At 53.7% G+C, this 23,583-nt stretch overlaps 1 protein-coding gene across 2 annotated transcripts in view; it reads right to left on the reverse strand.

Moving 5' to 3' along the window:
* The window catches only part of PLXNA1 (plexin A1), a 111,661-nt gene that overhangs the window by 29,548 nt on the left and 58,530 nt on the right, over window positions 1–23,583 (reverse strand). For both annotated transcript variants that reach the window (XM_086845840.1, XM_086845842.1), the window contains exons 9-14: window positions 17,830–17,944; window positions 13,074–13,274; window positions 4,843–4,939; window positions 4,392–4,582; window positions 656–807; window positions 225–345 (exon numbers count right to left, since the gene is read on the reverse strand). In XM_086845840.1, coding sequence (XP_086701966.1) covers window positions 225–345; window positions 656–807; window positions 4,392–4,582; window positions 4,843–4,939; window positions 13,074–13,274; window positions 17,830–17,944 — 877 coding nt within the window. The remainder of the gene's footprint in view (window positions 1–224; window positions 346–655; window positions 808–4,391; window positions 4,583–4,842; window positions 4,940–13,073; window positions 13,275–17,829; window positions 17,945–23,583) is intronic.

Genomic DNA, 23,583 nt, shown 5'->3' on the forward strand with positions numbered 1-23,583 from the left:
GTATAGTACTAAGGCCTGGCAGTGCCAGCAGGACAGGGGGGAGGCAGAGCAGTGGCAGCCTTGGAGAAATCCAATCATCATGACTCAATGCCTGACCAGAGAATCCTTGCCTGCCCCTCGGGAAAATTATGGCAAATTTTCCAGCTAAGCCAGAAAACCACCCAAAACCACCCAGCATCACCTCCCTCTTGAGGTGACAGACGTGTCCCCAGCATGGGGCTTACCACAAAGGTGAAGGTCTTGGGGGATATGGCCCGGTAGCTGGGCGTGCAGTCACGGATGCACACTTCTACCCGTGCCTCATGCACCTTGCTCAGGCTGGCATCTCCGATTTCACACACAATCCTAAGAGATGAAAGTAAGACACTCTCAGTGTCACCAAGACACTCCCTGTGCAAAGCAAAGGTCTTAGATGCCAGCAGATCCATCAGAAACCAAGTGTCTGGCAGTTGACACTGCCAGCCCTCAGAGAAGCTTCCCCAAAGCCTTTGAAGCTCTTCCCAGTACAACCATAAGCAGCAGGTACTTCCCTCCCAGTTCAGCCCAGTCAGCTCTATGACTTTTGCAGCCACAGGCAGCATTTGAGCACCATCACTGCTGTCCCAAAGCCTCCTGAGGTGATTTGGAGCACACCCAGCCCTCGCCAGGCACTCACTGCTCGGCGCTGATGTACTCGCTCTCGATGGGGATGCACACCACTTTGCCCACTCGGACACCCCAGCGAACATCTTCAAACTTCAGGCCCAGGTTCTCGCCAGTGATGGTCAGACGGGTCCCTCCTTGTCTGGGGCCGGTCTCAGGGAACAACTAGGAGAGAGCATACTCTGTCACAAGGATGCAGAGCCACAGGGACACCTCACTCAGGCAGGCTGCAGCCCAGGCAGCTGCAGGATGTGTGTTTCAAGCGGCAAGGAGCAGACAGGTGATGAGAAATGCCAGCACATCTGTAAGGGGCCCACAGAGCAGGAAAGACCTCCCCAGTGACAGTTGTATCCACAAAATCCCCCCAGGAACAAGCCAGGAGATGTGAGATGTGCCCAAGCAGAGGGCTGGGATATGGACACCCTGCTACAGACATAGGCATCTCCTAAGTGACAAGGACATAAGAGTTGAAGGAGACAGGGCAGCACCAGCCACGGCTCCAGCTGAACTGGCAAGGAAGCCCCAGGATGTGCCTGGCTTTTGGCCAGATCCCAGGTGCCCAGGGATGAGATTCCCATGTCCAAGATGTTCTCAAAGGAGAAAACATCTCCAAAAGGTCCCTGCAGAGGTGAAATGGCAGGAAATGTGTTTCTCTTCACCAGCAAACCCTTTGCTGAGGCCAGTTGGGAAGGGACGGGACCTCACCACAGCACCATGCCTCATTTACCAGGATGATGTCCAATAAAGCAGACAGGTGTGGCCTGACAGACAGTGGCAGAATGAGGGATGAACAGAGGTGTGGGCCCTGTTCCAAGGTATGTGGGGATGCTGCCTCCAACCAGGCAATTACAGGCAGTTTTACACCAGTGATTGCTGGCCCCGAGGTCAGGTGCCCACCTGCAGCACTAACTGGGATGAATGGCAGAGCTGCAGTGGGCCCAGGGACACAACTGGGTCCCCAGTGACACGAAGACACATCAGAGGAGAAGGAAGCTGCAGGCAGCGGGAGAGGGAGAGGGGAATGCGGTCTGGGTCAGTCCAGGAAGAAATCACACCCTGACCCAGGGGAAGGGATGGTTCTGTTGCAGGCGATGGCCTCCTCTCCTCTCCTGGCTGAGATCCTCTCTAGCACTGGCAGGTACCTCTGCCTGCACTAAGCCCAGCTCCTGGACAGGTTCAAGCCATAACCAAGCACGTGTAAGCTCCTTGCATTCTTGGCAAATCTGGGCAGCCTCAGCCCTGAGGCCTGAGCCAGGTGGATCATCCTCCTCTTCCTCCTTCTCCTCCTTGTGAAGAGCTCATTCCTAAACATCATCTCCACAGCAAGGAAAAGCAGATTTTCTTTTGAAAGAGCTGAGGGTGGGAAACATGCAGCAGTAGACACTGTCCACATCGTCAACCCTGATGGACCTCATGGAGCCAGGGGCTGTTTTCACACTGTCCCACTACAGCCATTGCCACTGGAATTAACTTCTGCCCCCTGGATTCACACTGGGCTGGTGCCCTACAGCACAAACTAAAGACAGGAGCACCCAGTCCCCTTGCACAAAGGATGGACATGTCCCAGGCCAGTATCAGAGCCAGGGCTGGTGCCTGAGCCCTGGGTCATGCTGAGGCAGTCACAGCTCACTATTTACACAGCAACAAAACCCTCCGGGGCTGTGGGGAACCACTGTTTGCCTAAACCTTGTTCAGCCCCTGCCCAAGTCTGGGATTGGAGCTCATTCTAGCAGCTGCAGCCAGCATCAGGTTGGGTCTTCCCCTGAACAAAAGCTCTGGCAAGAAGCGGCTGTTTGTTTGGTGTTCCTAAATGAGTGTTAAAAGCTGCTCCGGCGTGTTCGATTCCTCCTCCTCCGCAGCAAAGCTGACAAGGGCCACGCGTTCAGGGAGGAAGGAGCCCGGGAATGAAATGACATAGTTGGCCCAGCACAGGGAGGTCACAGCTAAACAAGGTGTGTGGGAGGGGGGAGCTGCCAAGGAGAGCAATAAGTGCTCAACCCCCCCTTTTCCCCCTCCACCTCCGGACCCCTGGCCCCAACAAACAATGCTGCTTTTCTCCTAATTGGTTTCATAGGGTCTTTTTACATCAACAAGCAAACAGCTCCAGTGGGTTCAAGCAGCTGGCTTACTCCCAGCTCCGGTGACCACAGCATGGCCAGGAGGTGCAGAGGCCAAGGGGTACCCCCTTCCCAAGGGAAAGGATGTCCCTCTGAGGGTCACTAGGCAAGACACCCCAGAGGTTTGGAAGGGGCTTGTCCCCACCACTGAGCAATGAGTAAATGATCCCTCACCCCAAGGTGAAGAATCATGGTCATCTCCCAGCCCAGCCCTACCACCCACGAAGACACCTGCACTCCAGTGAGCTGGGCAGGAAGGAGGTTCTAACTCCCCATGAAACCACTGTAGGAGACTCTTCCCCACTGGCCTATGCTGCCCTTTCTGCATTAGGCTTTCCTCTGGACCATCTGCAAGCACGTCCACAGCCCAGATGTGGGACTGGGGTAGTGGGAGGCAGCAGGCAACAGGCAGGCTACAGGAGCAGATCACACCAACAGCTACTGCACATCCGCACCGACCGCCACCTCCCAGGGCACTAAGGCAGAGCAGCGCCAAGGTCAAACCCACCTGCTAACAGATCTGCTCCTGCTGCACCTGCAATTACTGTAAAATTTCATAATGATACAGGGTGAGAGAGCTGTTACCATCAGCTCTGGACCAACTGCTGTTCCAAATGCTGGGCACCATCAGCTGCTGGGAAGCTGCTGTGAGTGGTGTGTGTGTAAATGCCTGCAGCCCTGCTTACCTGAACACAAGAGGACAAGGGCACAGCATACAGCAAGACCACCCTGGCCATGACCTGCCCCACAGCATTCTCAACTCCCATCATCCCTAGGGGTCTGGATTTGGGAATTTCAGCCTGAGCACGGTGGGAATCTGACAGGGAGCCCTGCAGCTCTGCACACAACAGCAAACCTCCATGTAGGGATGTAGGCTCTGAGGTTCGATCCCACTTCCTTGGGAATGGATGCCTTCTCCTGCCAGCACCCCACCAGCCCCAGGCAACTCTGCAGGCAGTACTTTTGAAGGCAGGGCTCTTTGCAGGCAGGGACGTGCCCAGCAGGGCTGTTCCCCCCTCTCTCCACATGGCTGCCACCCAGCACACTGCAGGGCCCATCCATGTGAAAGGCAGGCAGCACACACTGGGAAAAGCCAAAACTCTCATTTCCAGCCCTCATCAGATAAGGCAGTGAAACCCAAACAGATCAGATCCTGTGCTAAGACTCCAGTAATTAACACCATCGAGGCACGCCAGCCGTGGGTTAGCAGAAGGTATCCAGCTGAAATACCCACCAGTCCTTCCTTGTGAACCTGGATCCCAGCCCAACAGACATGTGAATATTAATATACACAATCTTATAAGCAAAGGTCATAAAAGCTGTCAGGGAAATGGGATGATGATGATGAACGACTGGCCCCAGTGCACGTGGCAACACAAGAGGCAACGTAGAGCTTCCCTGGATCCCTCGGTCACGTGCAGGAGGGGCTGGAATTTTGGAAATGAGCCAGAAAGCCCAGTGCATGGGGGTGGTGCAGAAATGAAAGTGGTGATAAAAAACACTCAAGTACTAAACACGGAGTAGATCTGGCTGCTGTGAGCTGCTGCTGGAGAGCCCCATCCACATCCCCAACTCCATCCCCCATCGCAGTCTTTAGGCACAGGGCATCACCACCCACCCTTCCCCACATACCTTGGTGATCTTGGGGTCGGTGCAGCGGCTGTTGCCACTGCTGGCGTGCATCCAGCTGTTCTCGTAGGCCAGGCAGTGCTGGCGCAGGGAGCAGCGCCGCTCCGACACGCACCAGCCGCACTCGAAGCGCGGGTCGGCCTTGAGGCACAGCCCGCAGCTCTCCCGCAGCGCCGAGCACTTGTACAGGTGGGCTGCAACGGCAGGAGGGCAGGGTCAGGGTCACCCCATGGGCAAAGGTTTTGGGGGAAAAAAGGCACCTGCTCTTCCCAGTGGGACAAACCCCCACAGGCAGGAGCCAGCAGCACCCTGGACTCAACACCAAAGCAGAGTGCCTCCCAAAGCTTCTTGGAAAAAGCCTCTTGTTTAGAAACCCATCAAAGCACTGGTGCAAACTGTGCTCAGAGCCAGGTGAGGGGGCACTGAGCCAGGTTCTGTCCCATCCCTCACTCACCCTGGATGTTTTGGGGGTTGTCAATGACAAAGTTCCCATTCCAGACCACAGACAAGTTAACGGGCAGGTCACTGATGTCATTCCCTTCGTAGAAATACTGCAGGAGGAAACAGAAGGAGGCAGAGCCTCTTAATTACTGAGGCAAAACATCCTCATGGTGAGTGGCATAGAGACACACACAATCCCATTACATGGAAGTCTCCCATTAGCCCAGAGGAGAGGGATGGGGTCCTGGCTGGGACTTGCTGGCTAGGAACAAACAGGTCTGACAGCCACTCATCAAAGCATCAGTCACAGCACATGGAACCAGTGGGCTGGACTGACAAAACAAGATAAAACAGCAAAACATAGGGCTTGTAAATAGACCCAAAGCCCATCAACTCAAGGCCCATCAAGGTCTAAAGCTACTGCAGCTGGAAGAGGAAGAAACATATGGTACCTCTGCAGTACAGATGTACTTCTCCCCACACAGCTCCCAAGCCCTTCCCCATCTCCTCCCCACTCCAGGGATGCTCAGTTGGATATTTGGGATTATGGTCATCACTAGTGAAGCCTGGGGAGGACAGGCTGGGCACTTCACAGGAGTGGATTCAGTAGTCACCCCTGACAGCCAGTGGTAGGATGTCCCTCACAGTCCCCTCCAGCCCCATCACCCACAGCAGAATGACATAAAGCTGTGGCCATATGGCTGTGGGTAGGACAGAGCCGAGGACCACCTCAGTGCCACACTAGCCCTCAGAAAGATCTCAGGAGAGAGCACTCCTCCCCTCCACACCACACCCCCAGATGCCCCACTCCCAGCTCCACACTGTGCTTGAACATCAGGACATCAGCTGCACTCCATTTCAGGACTGGGACCACCATCCTGAGTTTCCATGTAGGAAGGTAACACCAGGGAACTCTACCCCTCCACCCTTAGGGGACCCAAAACTCAGGCCCTTGGACCTGCTGCTGTCCAGACATATCCACCTCCATTTCTTCTTCCAGCCTGGCCAGTGCCTTCTCCCCACGCAGACCCCTCTCCCCTGCCTCAACATCTGGGTCCCAGCCCCAGCAGCACCATCAGTATTCCCTGCAAAGCCCCTGCATGCAGACAGAGAGGTTTAATCGATACAGAGGCAGGAAGGCATTTGGAACCATCCCTGACAGCTAATGACCTCCTTCGGCAAGAGATTCCCCGCTCCTCGCCTGAGAAAATGACAGGCGTGTCAGGAGAGATTAAATGAATGATTCATGGGTTGCTGGAGTTTGTTAGAGAGCAGCGGATGCACCGCCAGTGGTTCACCCAGCCTTGGGCTGCCCACAGCCCTGCCACCACCTCCAGCCAGTCCCAGCACCACCTTTCACAGCCCCAGGCCGTGCCAAGAAAAGGTGGCCTCAGCATCTCCAGCCCTGCCTCAGCTGCTGCCCCACACAGGACCCTCTGCAGTGGGTCTGTTCTACTCGATCCCTCCACAAGGCCCAGGTATATGGCCCATGAAGGAGGCCAGTGTGCCCAGGAAAACAACACTTCAGTCTTCTCACCTGACCGTCAAAGCTAGTCCCTTCTGTGCTGAGTCTCTCCCAGACAGCAGTCCAGCATCAGACACGGCACCAAAATGGGGCACACACCCAGTGTGAGACCCGGCTGTGGCAACACACCCCTCCCTCAGCGCTACAAAGTGCCAGTGAAAGCCAAACCTGGCCCTCCATTACAGCTTTTTGGTGGTGATCCTTTGCCCATGAGCCACCCCACCCAAACGCAGGGTGGAAGACCCCAAAGTGCAGCCCTCCTCAGGGAGGAAGGCTGCTGCTGGTCAGCTGTACACAGCAGCTGCCAGACATAACACACCCAGCTGCAAATCCAACAGCTCCACCACCTCTCTACAGGTAGAGACCCCAAACACAACCCCCCAGACACGGCACCTCTCATCGTGTTTGCTCAGACGACCTTCACCACATCTCCACCGCGTACCACCTACCACCAGAGCCTCTCAGCAACGCTCCTGCCACCAGGACTGGGAAGATGAAGCCAGAACTTGGCTAGGAGTCCAGATCTGTTCACTTTGCCCTATCCTACTCCCACCCAAGGATATCCACAACAGAACCACAATGAGGAGCTGGCCAGACCCGTAGCAGTGAGCAGAGACCATTCCCTGGCAGCAGGAGGGAGCACATGCTGGGGAGGGTGGTGGCAGCGCCAGAGCAGAATTTAGCTGTGACGAGCCACGTGGCAGCGTAAGTGAAATTGGCATTTTCAATTTGTACTCTGACATGTCTCATTTGGGGCCCTGGCATCTCGGGAAGGCATCCAGCCTGCAGCTGTCCAAAACACTTATTTGCATCTCTCTGCCCCGGCTGCTTTTGGAAATTAGTTCTTCTGGGAGGTGGGTTGGAGGAAGAAGAATAGGGGGAGAGGGAGGGAGACCATTAACTCTTCATGCACCGGTCCTGAGATAGCAAGAGGCCAATTGCATGAGAGACTGTCTCCCTCTGGGAAAGGACACAGTACTGAGGATGCTGACTTTGCAGTGGAGGGAGCTGGAGCGGACAGCGGGGAGCAGGGGGAGCACAGGACTGTGTGAAGGGAAGAGGCAGAGCAGGAGTCGTTGCCTGAGCTGGTGTTCAAAGTGTGGGATCACCAAGGGAACATGGATATCAATGAAAAATGTGTCCTCTGCATCTGTGTGCCTGTCAGCAGCCTCTAACCTGCCCTGCAGAGACAGCAGTGGATCTGTGGCCTGGATACCGTTCCTGGTCCCTGTAGAATGCTGGAGCTGGAGTCAGGATTTGGCTGCACACAGGCAGGGGCTGCAGCTGCAGGAGCTCTGGCCTTGGCCTCCTGGGACTTGAAGATCTATCAGATCCCTCTCTAATTTCCAAAGCATCTTGTATTTTGAAAGGTCTTTCCAAAAGGCCTCCTCACAACAGCCCTCGTCACAGTGTAAGCACCAAAGTGGCCTCTCCACCCATTGGTACAGCCACGGCCAGAAAGGCAGCAGCATCCAAGTAAAGCAGCAGCCCTGAAGGTCCCACAACTGGTGGGGATCAGGCAGGGGGTGCTTACCAATCTATCTATCTATCCTATGGGATCCAAAAAAGAGCTCACAGACAGCCAACAGGTTCCATCATGCTGGCTCCTCCCTGTTTGGAGCTAACATGGTGTTAAACACCCATTAAACACTTAACTGTTATTAATCTCCCAGTTAATCAATCCCAGTGGCTGGCAGCAGACTGTGATGAGCAGCAGGAGATAGGCCAGGATGGGTGTGAGTGGGGGGATGCACCTACCCAGGCAGTCCTGCCATCAGACCATCTTTCACTCTATAAAGGTGCCCAGGACCCCCAGGTGTGCCAAAGGATGATTTGGCTTGGCAGCTGCCATGAGAACAAGCTATGGGAAAGGGATGTTTGCTCTGGGAGCAAAAAACAGGCACAGCCTGAGAGCAAACCAGTGGTGCCCAAAAGTGGTGTGCTGTGATGCAGCACAGCCCACAGAAGGGGATGGGAGAAAAGATGTCATCAAGTGAGTCAGCAGCAGAGATGAGAACTGCCTGGCTCCTTACCTAACCCAGCCAGCCTCCCTGTCCCTGCCTGAAGAGCTTACAAGGCGAATGTGGAAGAGATGACAGAAGATGTTTCAGCCCCACCCACCTGGATACTGGTCTTCCCAGCAAGGATTCCTTCTGCAGAGCTGCAGTTCAGCAAGAGAACTCCTCGCTGAGCTTTTCTCAAGGCTCTTTACCCAAAACTTATCTCAAGCATCTTCCCAAGTAACAACCACCAACCTCATGTTCTTTTCACGTCTCTGATTTTCACATCCACCTTGCCCCCATGCAGGGAATGCCACCAGCCCTGCCCACAAGGGCTGTGGCTGTCACATGCCCTCAAAGTCCCAGTTTTGATTCTAGCAAGCCCACTGCTCACACACCCAGCTAGCAGCAAGAGGCACTGAGAGCTACCCAGTTTCCCTTGGGATGAGAGATTCATCACTGAGCAGGTGCCTCTAGGGAATCACACAGGGGACACAGCTGCAGACAGCAAAAAGCACCCCAAATCTGTGGGCAGATCACACTGAGATGCACTTTAGGATGCTCCTGCAAATGCCATGCCAACTGGACAAGGCACTAGCCCTTCCCATCCCAGAGGAGGCAGGGCAGCCCCAGAGCCATCACACCTCTTTCCACAGTGCATCCATCCCTCTTCATCCACAACCTGCCCAGCCCATCCCTGGGGAAGGCAGCAGAGGGGCTGTTCCTCTGCAAGCAAACCCACACATCCAAATTTCCTGTGCAACCCCCCTCACTCCCACATGCACCATCCCCCTGGGCTGCATTTCTGGAGGAGCGCTTGGGCTGCAGCTGTGTCCTATTTTTCTGTAGTTGATGACCTCAACTCCTTCCCCGCACTACGGGGACGGCAGTAATGTACATCGCGTCTCGCCAGGGCTCAACTGCAATTCATCATTATTTTATCTGCTGGAATTTAATTGGATCCTATCAAACTCTCCTGATACTCCCTTTTCACTTTAAACACTGCTGCAGGAAAGATAAATGTAGGCACCGCTAGGACAGAGCGCGGCTTTGTTGGCGAACGGAGCTGGGGCTGTGGGCTCCAATCCTGCTTCCCTCTCCATGGCTGGTTAATTAGAGATACATATACTGGAGGTGTGCAGTGCTCAGAACAGGGCATGTGTGTATGATTTATGTTCCTCTATAAATATACCCTGGGCCGAGTAAAATACCGTCATCCGCACAACAGCACAACTTGACAGTAACGCTCAGGCTCTGATTCTGCATCTCCTTTTTCTCTTTTCACATGGATCTCCCCCTTTCCTCCCCCATCACACACAAGCTTCTTCACCTGGATTCTTCTTGCCTCAAATCTAGCATGGTATGAGAACCTGAGACCCTGGGAATATGTCAGAGCAACACTCAGGTTCTACAGCAACAAAAAAATACCCAGAAAACACAAATCTGAGAGGTCTTACTTTACTCCCCAGCATCCACACTTGGGGCTAGGCTTCAGCATCCACACTGGGGTACCACACATGTGCCCACCCTGCCAGCCCAGCTTGCTCTGCACCCACATCACTGTGTCCCAGCAGTAATGCTCATTCCAGGGTGAACATCCCAACCCGACCTCCACAGCCACAGCAGAAACAGTGGGCAAGGTGGGCTCTCCATGCCAGGGCCACGGGTGAGAAAGGAACCAAAACGGAGCCAGGGAGGTGACACAGCTGCTCCTCACCACGTGGGGCTTTGGTTAAAAAGAAAGGGAAATAACTGAGGCATGACGCTTAATTTAAAGTGCTGAGCTCGTGAAAAGGAGATCAGGGGTTCTTCCTATTTATACATTTAAAGGGAAAGAGCGGCTCTGGGGATATTTCTGAAGAGGAGCATTTTAGAGAGAAAAAGTCAAACCCTTGACAGTGAGAAACACCTGTAGCCATTTTGCAAAGGCCAGGACTAAATCAGATCAAGTCCAATGTTACAAGTATGAGTGCAGATTCGGGACTGTGGCACTTTTCAACTGCAAAACTGTTTCATTTCTGCAGAAATCAAGAGGATGAACTCTGTGGAGGGATGTCAGATGGGAAAGAATAGGCAAAGGCAAGAGGATATTTGGAAAATTAATCTCAGTGGCATCAACCTTATGCATTAAGACAGGTGACCATTTCTCCATCCTCTGCTGCAAAAAAGCAAGCCTGGAAACGTCTGCCTCCGGAAGACTAAAAGCAATCAATTCGCAAAAATTACTTTATTGGCAAAGATCTTAATTTTCTTAGTTAGGCTTGTCTTTCTTTTTTGCATCTTTACATGTGGAAAACCATTAGGGTTGCTTTCCTCTTCAAGAGCAGAAAGAGACCAAAGTGAGGAGGTAGAAAAGGTTCTTTCAGCTTGGTTTATGGCCTGGGATGCTGGGGAATACCAGAGCTGGTCTCCTTTGAGTTTGCCAAAGATCTATTGGGTGTTTCAAACAATGTTTATAGTCAACACTCAGATCTTAATGAATGGACTGCTGAATATTTAACCAAGATGTCCTTTCTTCAAAGTGCTAACAAGTCATTGGAGTTTGACAAGCACTAAAACAAAAGACAAAGCGTTTTAAGGGGTTTGACTTATTATGCCTTCATTCACCAGTGATTCAAGGAAAGCATCCCTAATTCCACAGAGTATTTAACCTCTTGTTTAGATCCCACTGAACTCCTGGAAACACTATGTGCTCAAATGCCTTTTGGCATCCATCCTTCACTTGCTGGCTGGGAAGATGTCATCCTTTTCCTATTTCTCTCCTCACCAGTGTTCTCCACACCAAAATCCTAACCCAAAGGATGAAGTGCAATGGAAGAAGCCATTGGGCCACGGCTGGGAGAGCCTGAAGCACTATCAAGCAGCCAGATGGACTGCAAAAAGGCACGAAGGAGGCAAACACCACACAAGTGTGAATCTGAATCCCCCACACCATAATGCAGCCTGGCTCAATGCCCTCAACCATTAAAGCAGGCAAGCAGACCCTGAAAGCAAAGCAGCTTCTTTCAAGTCAAAACTCTCTTTTTCTCTTTGTGAAGCTACCCTGCACCCAATAGCCAGATCTCCTGCCCCAGACTGCAGCCCCATGGAGCTGCTTCTATCTGCTCCCCATGCACCTCACAACACCACACACATGCCATTCTGACAATCTGTGCTGTTTTCATGGCATCCCTGACAATTTCCAGGTCAAACACCCACCACTGTCAGCCCAGGATAAGGTGCTGGTTACAGCTGTCCTATCCCTGTGGAGAAGAGCTGCAGAGGCCATGCAGCTCATGGCACCAATCCTGGCAACCACAGCATCCCTTGGGAAACACAGGGAATGCACTGTGCTTTAAACTCTCCCTTCCTGCTTCACAAGTTGAAACATACTGGGGAGAAATGAGTCCACATCGTTCAGAGCCTCTCTGCAAGCTCCACCTCTGTTATGTAAAAGCTCCCCCCTGGCACAGGCACCTCTCCCCAACACCCCACAGGAGCCATCAGGCTGCTGCTGTCAGCACTGTGCAGCCACAGCACTTCCCTACAGGGAGCATCCTGCAGCACACACATCCCAAACTGCTTTGGAATAAACTCAGACAAAGCCCACGCTACAGAACTGGGCAGGAGACAGCCGCCAGCTCCAGGCAGAGGAGACCTGGCAGGAGGCTGGATTGCCTACATAGCATCCCTCCAGGACTGCTGCCCAGGGCAGGAGGCAACAGCTCAGGATGTTCCTCCTGTCCAAAGGTTCTGTAGCCCTGGGATCACTGGAGGAGGGAGGGAGCCAGTGCTCATCTTCAATGGCTTCTAAATGTCACTTGTGCCACCAAAGGGAGCAGGGATCGGCACTGGTGTTAGGCTGCAAATGAGCTTTCACAGTATGAGAGATGAAAAACAAATTTTAAAAGGATTAAATGGGAGAGCAAAGGGAGGGGGTGGCTCCAATCAGATGAGGGTAGGTCAGTGTAGAGCACAGCGGGCAGCTGAGGAGCTGAGCAACAGCAGCTCCCAGTGGGGCTATTAGCACCCAGGGTGGCTTTGTTCATGGGCCTGGTGCACAGAGAGGGGCACACACACAGCTCACCCAGGGCTGCTAAACCCCCTCCCACTTAGGGGATAAGGTGCCTGGAGAGGGCAGAGAAGGCAGAGATGCCTGCAGGAGAGAGCCAAAGTGACAAGACTGCAGGGGGCAAGGACACCCAGGCAGGGAGCAATGCAGGGAGCACAGGATGGAGGGCAGGGAGGGGAAGGAGGCAGCTGCTGGTCATATCAGGGATGGAGTCAGGGATGGAGAGAGGCTTCAGGGGAGGAGGGGAAGCGCTTGCAGGGCTGGCAGGCACAGCTGCATGTGGAGGGCTCCATGTGTGCAATGGGACACAGAGGTGTTACCTCCTTCCCGCCTGTAAAATGGGATAGCTCGGTGTTGGGGGGGCCCAGCACATCTGGGCCCAGCTGGCTCCAGTCCAGGCAACTTTCTTCAACTTTGCAAACCAAATTTCCTTGGAAGTGCTCCTAAAGCCTCGTGGCTTCAGCATTGATCCTATCTGGAACAACCCCAAACAGCCTCCCAACACACCTGGGGGTAGTGTCAGGGAGCCCCCCTCACATCCCACAAGCAACAGAAACCCCCATTATCTGCCCACAAGAGAGCAAACTTGCCCTGGGATGGTCTTGGGGCAGGCAGGAAGGAGCAGCCCACAGACAGGGGGAGCCAAGGAGAGCTGCTGTCACACTCACCGAGGTGTTCTGGCACTGGATGCTGGTGCTGTTGAAGCGCAGGGCAGTGACACGGGTGGTGCTGCCGGGGATGTGGAAGATGCACTCGTAGTTGCGCTGGCCTGACTGCGGCTGGGGCAGGTTCTTGGCCGTCAGGGTGATGGGTTTCACCACACCCACAGGGATGTAGATCTGGGTGGAAGGCAGGATCTGAGGGCAGTCCTGCAAGGGGAACAAGAGGCAGATGATGAGATGGGAACACTGTACAGCCTCCCCCAGCACCCCGTGACCCTCTCCTGGCTGACAGGCTTGGCAATGCACTGCAAAAACACCACCCTGAGCATGTGCTTGGGAAAATCCTCATGTGCAGCAACCCCAAACCAGCATCCTGTGCTTGCTCTGCCCAATGCCCTGATGACAGGAAAGAAGAGCACAAAGGAATCTGGTGGCAGGGCAGTAGAATGTTTCCTACAGCTCAGGTTCATTTAGGTGGGAGGTGGGGAGAGGATCCATCTCTGGAATCCATAACCTGCCACTGCAACAGCAACATGTGTTTGGGCCGACTGGTAACAATATGGACTTCAATGCCATCACTGCAGCCAGTAGGTTTTCAAGTTAATGCCCATTGGACTGTGCGTTGTCAAGCTACCTGCTCAGCCCTCCTGCTTCCCTTACAGCCCCCATCCCCCTTCATAAGTGGAGAGAAAAGCCTTTTCCCTCTTTGATACAGCAATGTGCTCCTGCAGTGTGGCAGAAAACCTGCTCTGCAGCAAATTTTGCTGCTGCTGCTTCTATCTGCACCAGCTCAAAGCAGTGTCACCCCACCCAGCCCGGCCGCAGGCTGCCCAGCAGACAGTGACTCCAGCCAGAGGATGTTGCTGAGTCTGAGCTGGAGAGGAAAGCACCTCCCTGCCAGCCCCTGGGGAAGGAGACATTGGGAGGGCAAAGCACTCCACTTTTAATAGCTGCGGGCTCCCAGCTGCTCCAGGGGAGCTGGTGACTCTTGTGCACAAAGCACAGGGGAGCAGGAGGGAGCAAAAATAAATGAGCTCAGGCAGCAAAACAGCTCTGCAGCCCCGGCGGGTAACACTTCGGCAACAGCAGCCTGATGCAATCCCACACCAGCTTTGTGGAGCTGGGCAGAGGTCTCACACCTACAGCAGCTACTCCTGGGAGTGTTGGCTTAAAATAACATGGAGAGGGAATAACATGTGAGCTGCTTTAAAAACAGAAATGCAGTGGACACAGCTGCTCCACTGCTCTCACAAAGCTTCCAGGGGCCACGGTGCGGCTGCAGGGGCAGCTCTGGCCCCAAGGCCACCAGCAGCCATGTGTGACCAAGGCTGCCCAGCTGCCTCCTGCCATCCTGCAGCAAGCCAGGCCAAACCTTGCAAAGTGCCAGGCTTTATCTCATCCAGTATGATTAATTAACTTTCAAACAATGCAGAGAAAGGAAAAATAAATTGTTTCATTTAGTGAATCTTGACAGAAAAACGCAACTACTTTTACTCTTTGGGTTTTCTGTTCTTCACGAGTCTGTATTCCCCAAAAGCAGTTTTCAAGAGAAGAAACTATTTATCTCCAAAACATATGAAAAAAATAAAAGCTGAGAGGAACAGTAGTGTTAGTCCCAAACCGGAGATGGCAACAGGGCTGGGGCAGTCTGGGGATGCTGGGCACTGCTCTGCCACCTCCCTGCTCCATATCTTGGTTGTCACTCTGCAAAGTGGGGCTTCAGTTTCCCTCCACGCCCCACAGTGGGGCGACACCTCCAATTCCATGGAGTGTCCCCATGACTGCATGGTGGTTGTTCCCCACCAGTTCCCAGCTTGGAAGTGCTGTCAGAAGAAGCAGCCCCCTCCTGCTTCACCTCCTCCACATTGCAGGGGAACCCCACGGGTGGCACAAGCCTTCCCCACTGGGCACACACACATTTGCCAAGTATTAACTCCTGGCTCACTCTCCAACACTTCCACCTCCTCTTTTTTCAGTAATTGCTGCCCAGCTGGGGTGGTGGGTAAGTCCATGCCCCCTGGCTGGGCTCAGCATGGCAGTTTGCAGGCTGGTGCCCAGGGAGCACAGCAGGCACGTGTGTCCCTCTCCCCACACAGGCAGGTGGGCTCGCTCTGCTGATTCGCAGTTTGAGCCGAATCCCCCCATGATGTCACATGCTCCACATTTGCCAGCAGAAGTGTCTCATCCAGAAAAAATGTCAGCCTGGGCCCAAACAGGAAGCACCTGGTGCTGGTGGGCGCCCAGGGTGCCCGGAGGGGTGGGGGTACAAGGACAACTCATTTCCCCTATGAGCAAGCCCAACTGCTGACACAACTTGCTCTGGCATTGCCCAGCACTTCCATCCCTCAGGAACACTGCACAGCCCACAGACCTCTGTCTCCTGCCAAAAATAGCACCCCCCAGCAGAGTCCCAGGCCCCAGGAGGAGGCAGCTATGAAGGCATGGGATAAGCAGAAAAGCAAAGCCCCAGCTAACACAAATTCCCAAACATCACACAAGTCAGATTTTCTCCATTAAAACCATTTTTCTAGCTGGATGGGAACATAACATGGGTGTCCAAGTTTGTCCAGAGAGGTAAGAGCTTTAGAATCACACTGCAAATGCTGCCATTTGGATTTCTCTGGCAGCTCCCAGCTCCAGCTGCAAGGCTGTGCATCAGCAGAGACAGGATGAAGGCAGTCTGGGACTGGGCCTGACCCCAGCTCTGAGGTTCCTTCACCAAGTCCTCAGCCATTCCCACTGATGGGAAATGAAGAACAAACACAAGCTGAACCTGCTTAATCTGAACCAACACATTTGTTCCCCACACTCCAGGAGCCTTTCACCTTCCACAGCAGCTCTGCATCAGCAGGGGCTGTCTCAGAAGAGCAGCCTTCTGGGATGGGATGCTCCAATGTCCATCACTGACCACCCTTTGGCCACCACTGCACACCACAACTGGAAAAAAATGAACAGCAGCCTGTGCTGCTTCATCACCTCTTCCCCAGCCCTGCACCCCCCCAGCAAAGCCACAGAGGGCAATCTCCAGAGCCCATCCTTTAAAGCTACCATAGCCAGTGGACATGGAAATCCTGACTGCTGTCACCATCTCCAGGTACATTTATGTGAGTGGTGACTCCTACTCATGCCCCATTCCAGCCCTGCCACCCTCAGAAATCCAGACAAACATTCCTGGCATGCCCAGGACAGAGTGCCATGGCTCACTCTGTTTTCCCACGAAACAACCACTTTCCCACCCAGGAAGTTGTGGTGAACTACCCATGGGAAGGAGCAGAGACAGAGTTACCCTCTGCATTTCCTGACCAGTGCCCACCACACTCCAGCCAACACAGACAGACCAAATCCTGCTTAAAATAACCTTCCTGCAGTGAGGATGGGGCTGGATGTCTACCATTAACTTGTCTGGTGGTGCCATGGGACTGGCACTGAGCCCCCCCACCTACCACACCACCCTGCTGGGGACCAGGATGGCCAGGGATGGGGACAGGATGTCTCATCCCAGCCTGGTCACGGAGCCCACAGTCACAGCTGGCCTGAGGGATGCTTCACCATCCCTGCTGGGAACTGCTGAGGCCACACCAATGTGCAAACACGCTGAGCCAGGCGATCCAAACCTCAAACTAGGCACTGCTCCATTTCCAGTGTGGCCAAAAGGTCTGCTGGGGGACACCCTGTTCACACTGGGGAGTGACACAAGCTCCTGAGCAGCCAGTCTGTGGAAGAGCTGCACATGACCCAAAGGCACCACCACCGTGGGGTACAGCCAGATGCTTTGGGGTTCACCTGGCAGGGAGGGGGCAGATCCCATGGCCTCAGTGAGGGGAATGGGCAGACAAGAACTGCTTCCAGCAGTCTGGACACCATGTGTCACATTTGCAGAAGCAATGCCAGGGCTGGCTGGAAGTGTGACCTCAGGAGCATGCTTCTGGGATGCCTGAGATAGGCAGACTGCTCACCAGATTTCTTCACAGTACAAGCTAGGAGAAAACAGCTTTTTCCAACATTCTCTGGTTAGTAAATTCCCCCAGAGGCAGCAGGACCCTTCCCCTGGGGCCACGTACATTCAATGGGAAACCCAGAAAAGTTCAACTGGAGCCCCCTTCCAGAACAGGGACAGAGTTCCCTTCCCATAACTCTCCCTGCAGGATCCAAATCAGCGTTTCCTGCAGAGCCAGCAGTGACTTGACAGACCTCCATACTCGAGCCAAGCAGCCAGCGATGCCACCACAGGCTGGGGACAGCAGGATGTCCTGCAAACGTCCTGCTGACAGCAGATTTCCCCAGTGGGTGGCACGGATGCTGCACAGGATGAACTCCCATGAAGGAACATGTTCCTTAGCAAAGCAGTTGAGATGAAGAAGGCATGAGGTACAGCAAAACAGTTTGTTTTACTGATTTCAACCTTCCCCTCTCCAAAAACAAGTTGTTCTGCAATGACAGTTCAAGCTTGCTCCCTCCTTAAACATCAAAGGAAAATGCTTCAGCATCTCTGTTTCTCCTTTCATTCAGCCTAAAGTGCTCCGGGCTTCAGCCGACTTCCCAAGCTGCCTCTCTGCAGCCACACAGCCTCTCCCCACCAGCACATAGCTTCATCAGCATTTCCCTTTCCTCCCTCACTGCTCCTCAGGCAGCTCCAGCACCCCAGGAGAGGCAGTGGGAATGGTTTATGAAGGAGTCTGCCTTCTTCTAAACCCCTCCCCATAGGGCAGGGGACCACGACAGGAGCAGAACAGGCGAGGGGAGCAGTCTCACACTGTCTTACCTCAGAGAGCTTGACACGTCCCTCCAGGAAAGAGCAGTCAGCAGCGTTGTGGGTGCAGATGTGGCGGTACTTGCACCAGTGGCAGGGGAAGGAGCCGTTCACACAGGACAGGCAGCTGCAGAGGCAGAGAAGTGGACAGTGTTAGGGCAGTATCAAGGCAGAGTCCAAAGGGACATTTCTTGGGATGCTTCAGCAGGACAGCATCCATAGGTGGTTCTGTACCTCAGGGTGGAAAGGATCCCTTATCCATAGGGCACAGCACTGGGAGGGAGATGCCTGCACAACCTGAACCCCCGGGCCTTGCCCGTGGCAGGGTGGGGGGATTTGGTCTTTCAGGCACTGCAGGATTTGTGTCCCAGCTGAAGAGGCCACATTCTCTCCTCCTCTTGGCAGGCTGACCCTGACTGCCCCACTCCAGCAGAGGCCGAGCTCCAGACTTTGGGAGCTTTATTTGGGTTCACTGAAAGGCGATTTTAGCAAGAGGCAGCAGAACAAGGGCTCTGCACCACAGGGGAACAGGGGAGAAAGGGCCAGATTAATGCATGCTCATTGAGAGGAAAATTACAACTGGCGAAAGGTTGGGTCAGATTAACATTTCGGGACTGTAGTGCCTTTCAGCCGCTCACAATAGGTTGTGTGTGACCCCCTCCCTCAGCCCCCCCCGCCCCAGCCCTCCGCAGCCGCGCGTGCGTTGTGTCTGTGCCTTCCACCCCTCCTCAGCCCCAGACGCTTCCATCTCCCTCCCCTCAGGGCTCTTTGTGCCAGGCATCACTCCTGCTCACCCCTGCCCATCTTTTCTGGGGGCGTGCTCAGGACCCAGGGGTGCCAGGAGCCCCATGCCCTGCTTTCCGCTCCTCTTAGCAATGAAACCAGCCCCAGGCACCTGGTGACTCTCCCCAAAGCAGGAGGGGACACACAGAGTCCCACAGCCATTCACAGGAGTGGCACCTCAGCAGCCTGGTTAGCTCCCCTCGCCAGCCCCCTCCCAGGCATCCCTGTTTGCAGACACAGGCCATCCCACAGCTGGAGGGAGGTTTTTGGGGGTTTCACCCTGTGAGGACGGAAGGGGCTGAGCCCTCCCTGCCTTGCTGTCTGGGGGAGCATAGCAGACAGGTCCCACATTCAGTACCTGAGCCTTCACAGGGTGCACCTGCACCAGGCATGGCTGTGCAGCCCAAGCTGTTCTCCCAAGAAGATGGGAGAGTTACTGAGACATAAGCTAAAGGCAGTAAAACTAATCAGCCTGGCTTAAAAAAAAAAAAAAGAAAAGAAAAGAAAAGAAGAAAAGAAGAAAAGAAGAAAAGAAGAAAAGAAGAAAAGAAGAAAAGAAGAAAAGAAGAAAAGAAGAAAAGAAGAAAAGAAGAAAAGAAGAAAAGAAGAAAAGAAGAAAAGAAGAAAAGAAGAAAAGAAGAAAAGAAGAAAAGAAGAAAAGAAGAAAAGAAGAAGAAAGAAGAAGAAAGAAGAAGAAAGAAGAAGAAAGAAGAAGAAAGAAGAAGAAAGAAGAAGAAAGAAGAAGAAAGAAGAAGAAAGAAGAAGAAAGAAGAAGAAAGAAGAAGAAAAGAAGAAGAAAAGAAGAAGAAAAAAGCAGCAGCACTAGTTTTCTTCCTAGAAAGCTTATACCTGCTCCTCACTGATCTGAGCATCAAAAGGATCAGGCCCAAAGCAATTATATTTAAACAAAGACAGGCTCTTTCCCTGAACACAGCTCTGGCAGGAGGCAGGCAGCCCTGCCCAGCCCAATCCTCCTCCTAATCACAGCTACCTCTCTGCCTCTACCCCTGGGAAACGACAGGAAAACACAGCATCGCCCTGTGAGGCAGCAGAAAGACAATCTCCCTGGAGAAGATATCCTCGGTGGCAGAGCCTGGCATGCCAAATACCTCACCCTCCAGCAGAATTGTCACTTTGGAGGTGTGGGGACCTGAGGGAACCACAGGGTGAGGGCAGCTCAGGGTGCAAAGACACACCCAAGGCTTTCCAGGACCAGGTCTCCCGGCCTGCCCTGGGGTTTCACACACCATTACATATACAGCAAGAGCTTCCCAAATCCATGCGCACACACTAAGGAAATATTTAATTAAGCTGCTTGCAAAAGGGGCTGGAAGTCATTTCCATGTTTCGCTCACATTTTCACTTCCAAATGAACAGCCCTTTTAGCTTTACCCACAAATATGCTAATTGAGATGCTCCTTATGCAAATATATGCAATTTTATTTCAGCTGCAGAGATTCAACTTAAAAGCAGAGCCACAACCTCCTATCTCTGGTTGCTTTGATGGAGGGAGGTGCAGAGGGTGGGGGGAAAAGGGAACACAAACAAAGGCAAAGGACAGCTCCTGCCCTCCTGCAGGCAGGACCAGTGGACAGAAAAATCCAGGATATGGAGGGGTGGGACAGGGAACATACAGATTAATCCTCATGAGAGTAGCACTAACAGAGAAGCACAAGCAGCCACAAGCCACATGCTGTGGACCAGCTACCAAGCTGCAGCACAGCCTACCACGAATCACCCCCACCATCTTCCAAAGAAGAGGTTTTCCAGTCCTTCAGGGTCTGCAAAAGTACTCTCCAGTCCCCTTTCCACCACCTCACAAGGCATCTCAAAGCAGCTGAGTGAAGTTCCTGATGCAGCCCTGTACCCCAGCCCCAACAGCTGCAGCTCCACTTTGCAGTTCTTCACAGTCAAAGCCAAATCTTGGCTATTTCAAGACCCTCCTCACCTGAGGATCTCCTTTGCTATTTAATTACTGCAGGTCCCAGCTGATCTCCTGGTCTCCACTTGTCAAAGGATCTCAAGTCATCCTCCATGTGAACACTGAGGTGAATGGTTCCCCCTTCCTACTTTAGCCCTTCCAGTTGCTTCTAACTAAACTGAGCCCTTCTTAAAGCTCCATCCTTGGCAAAGGTTTCAACATTCTCCCTTCTGCCACGGTTCTCCTTCTGCCATAAGGACATCAGATGCCACTGTGAGAGCACTCACCACACACACCTTGCTCTGCAGCATTCCTGCTGCATTTAGAGCCGGTCCAGGTCAAAGTGGTAAGTCAGACCCTGGGTGCCAGCACCATGGTGAAACGCTGTTCACAGCCTGCCTCGGTCCTGCTAGCCTCAGCACGGCTGTCTGAGCACCACAGCAGCCTGCAAGCCCAGGACAGGAGCTGAGGCAGGATCCCTGGCTGCTGGTCAGGCTGGGCAGCGCGGCTGGGACGGTGTCCCAGTGTGTCCATAGGCCGGTGTGTCCGTGTGCCACTGCTGTCTGTTTCTGGCACAGGAGCAGGTTGCTCGGCAGCATGATGCCATCTGTGCCGTCTCTCTCCTTCCCACGGTCAGGCACTCTTCCCTCATCACTTCTTGCCTAAGAGGCTTTCATCACTCCTGGTAATTAGAGGGAGGCTCTCCTTCATGTGTTGAAGTGTTCCGCCTCCCCAAAGCGTGCCAGGAGAGCAAGAAGCCCAGCGAGGCAGAAAACCGATGGTGGGGGTGCAGCACCATCGTGGGTGATATGGACCCACAGCTTGTCCCCCATCTGCCTCCTCCCCAGCCCTGCCAGGTGCCAGTGGAGATGAAGCTCAGGCGAGGCAGGGAAAGGGGGCCAGACCCGCTGCCTCCTGATGACCCCGTGAGAGAGGGGTGGCACCAGCCTCAGAGCAGCATTTCAGGGTCACTCTCTGCCCAGTGCCCCATCCCAAAACAAGTCCAGGCTCACTGCTGGCCTGAAACCTCCCCCAGCCAGGGCAGGCAACAAAGCAGCTCTGCCCAACTTTGAGTGCTCCAGGGTCAAAGCCAGAGCCACCCCACAACCCTCACATTTACCCACATCTCACCCCACAGCTGGGCCAAAAACTCCCAGGACCGCTCCCCTCCACTTCCATAAATGATCCCAAACTTGGTCCTGCCATGCTAGGGAAACACCTGACAGTGCTGCAGAGAAGCAGAAGTGCACACAAGGCAGAAGGACAGCAAAAATGCCTCTCCAGGGTGGGTACAGAGCCAAAAGCATCACTGTAGGACGAGCCCAGACCCAGGGATACCTTCAGGGACTGATGCCTCCCTGAGTGTGCAGGCACCTCCAGTGACCACAGAGAGGTTCCAGCTGTCTCCACACATGACACAAAGCAAAGCTGTAGCTGCTGGGAAGTGTGGAGAGCCAGCAGTGCTGGATCCAGACTCCTCACTCACTCTCCTTCCTGCATTGCCAGCCCCAGGCACGCCACGTGCCCAAAGGAGCCCAAAGCTCTTCATCAGACTGAACAGCGGGGGCAGGAAACAAAAACAGCATCCACAGGAGTGAGATAAGCCTGAGCAGCAAACACGAGCGGGACAGGGGGTGTGAGCACTGCGCACACACAGACACTGAGGCTATTTCTATGGTGCAGCACGTCCCTGAAGGAAGGAAGGACATGGAGTGAAGGGCAGGGAGGAGGAACAGGGGGAAGTTGAATGGCACCAAGAGCAGAGCAGGGGAGGTCCATTAAGAAGGGAAATTATAAACACAGTGTTGATAAAAACAGCATCTGTGCAGGCACAGCACAGCCGCCTGCGAGCCCCCCAACTGTTCCTCAGATCTCCTCTTGGCAGGAGGATGCATCCTCAGTGAATACTCAGCTCCAGCACAGCCTGCATCTGGAGCAGCAGCTGTCAGGGCTGAGGGGCTGAACTGCACTGCTTTGGGCTTTATATCCATCCCTCTACCCTAGGGAGAAGGGGAAATCCTGAAGAGCAGTGGAACCAGATGGTCAGTGTCCCTCCAGACCCTACACAGACCTACAGGCAGCTTCCTCACTGGTGCCCAGGAAAGGAATGGGGTGGGAGTCAGCTCTCGCCTCCCTCCATCCCTGCCCACCTCAATCCATTTCTGCCCTTCCTGTCACACCAACCCAATTATTTTCCATCCCTGCCAGGTTTTGCCAAGGTCCTTTCTGACAAGGTGGTCCAGAGCATCCACCACCACACTGGAGGATGCAGAACCATACCCTGGGTTTTAAGTTAATTCTCTTGAAAGACACTTAGCTGAAGCGTTAAGACCAGGCTGTACCAGCCCTCTCATTCACAATATACATGATATAAACCAAGTTGTGCTGAGCTGTCTCTGGGGCCATCCTACAGGATTTTCCACCTGCCCCAGCCCAGGAACACACAGGGGTCTATTACCACCACACAGCTCAGCCATGAAAACTCAGGTACACTTGCTCAACTGCTTGCAGCCATCTGTGCATGCCTTTGAAAAGAAAGCATCTGTAAACATCTGGAAACGAGCAGCAGTGGGCCAACAGAAGAGCAGCCACACCATGTGCAGGCAGAAAGAAAGGCTGCAGAGAGGAGCCCAGTGGCACAAAGGCTGGCATTGTCCCACGAGTGCCAACAGGTGCCTCAGCCACCAGAACAGCCCTGCCCTGCTGTACCAGCACAACCCTACTGCTCCCAGCCCCTGGGACATGTGTTAAAATCCCATTTACTTAATGAGGCTTACAGGGAAAGCCTGACCTGTGGGATAGAGACACAGCAGAGTCACATCTCTCCAGCTTGGATGAGTTAGAGCCATTTGGCATGTCTGCCCTTGCTCTAGCCTCAGAGAAATTCAGCACCCTGCAGCTGATGGGACATGGGTGTCACAGCTGCCACTACACTGAGGCACAACCACAAGGCTGGTAGCATCATGACCACCTCCTGCACTGGAGAGAGGTTTCCAAGACGCTCAGATTCCCTCTTGGAATCAGACTTGCTGATATGATTTTCCCCCTTTCCCTCTGCAACC

The sequence above is a fragment of the Cyanistes caeruleus genome, chromosome 11 (genome assembly GCF_971803275.1).
Source record: "Cyanistes caeruleus chromosome 11, bCyaCae1.hap1.1, whole genome shotgun sequence".
Classification (NCBI taxonomy): Eukaryota; Metazoa; Chordata; class Aves; order Passeriformes; family Paridae; genus Cyanistes; species Cyanistes caeruleus.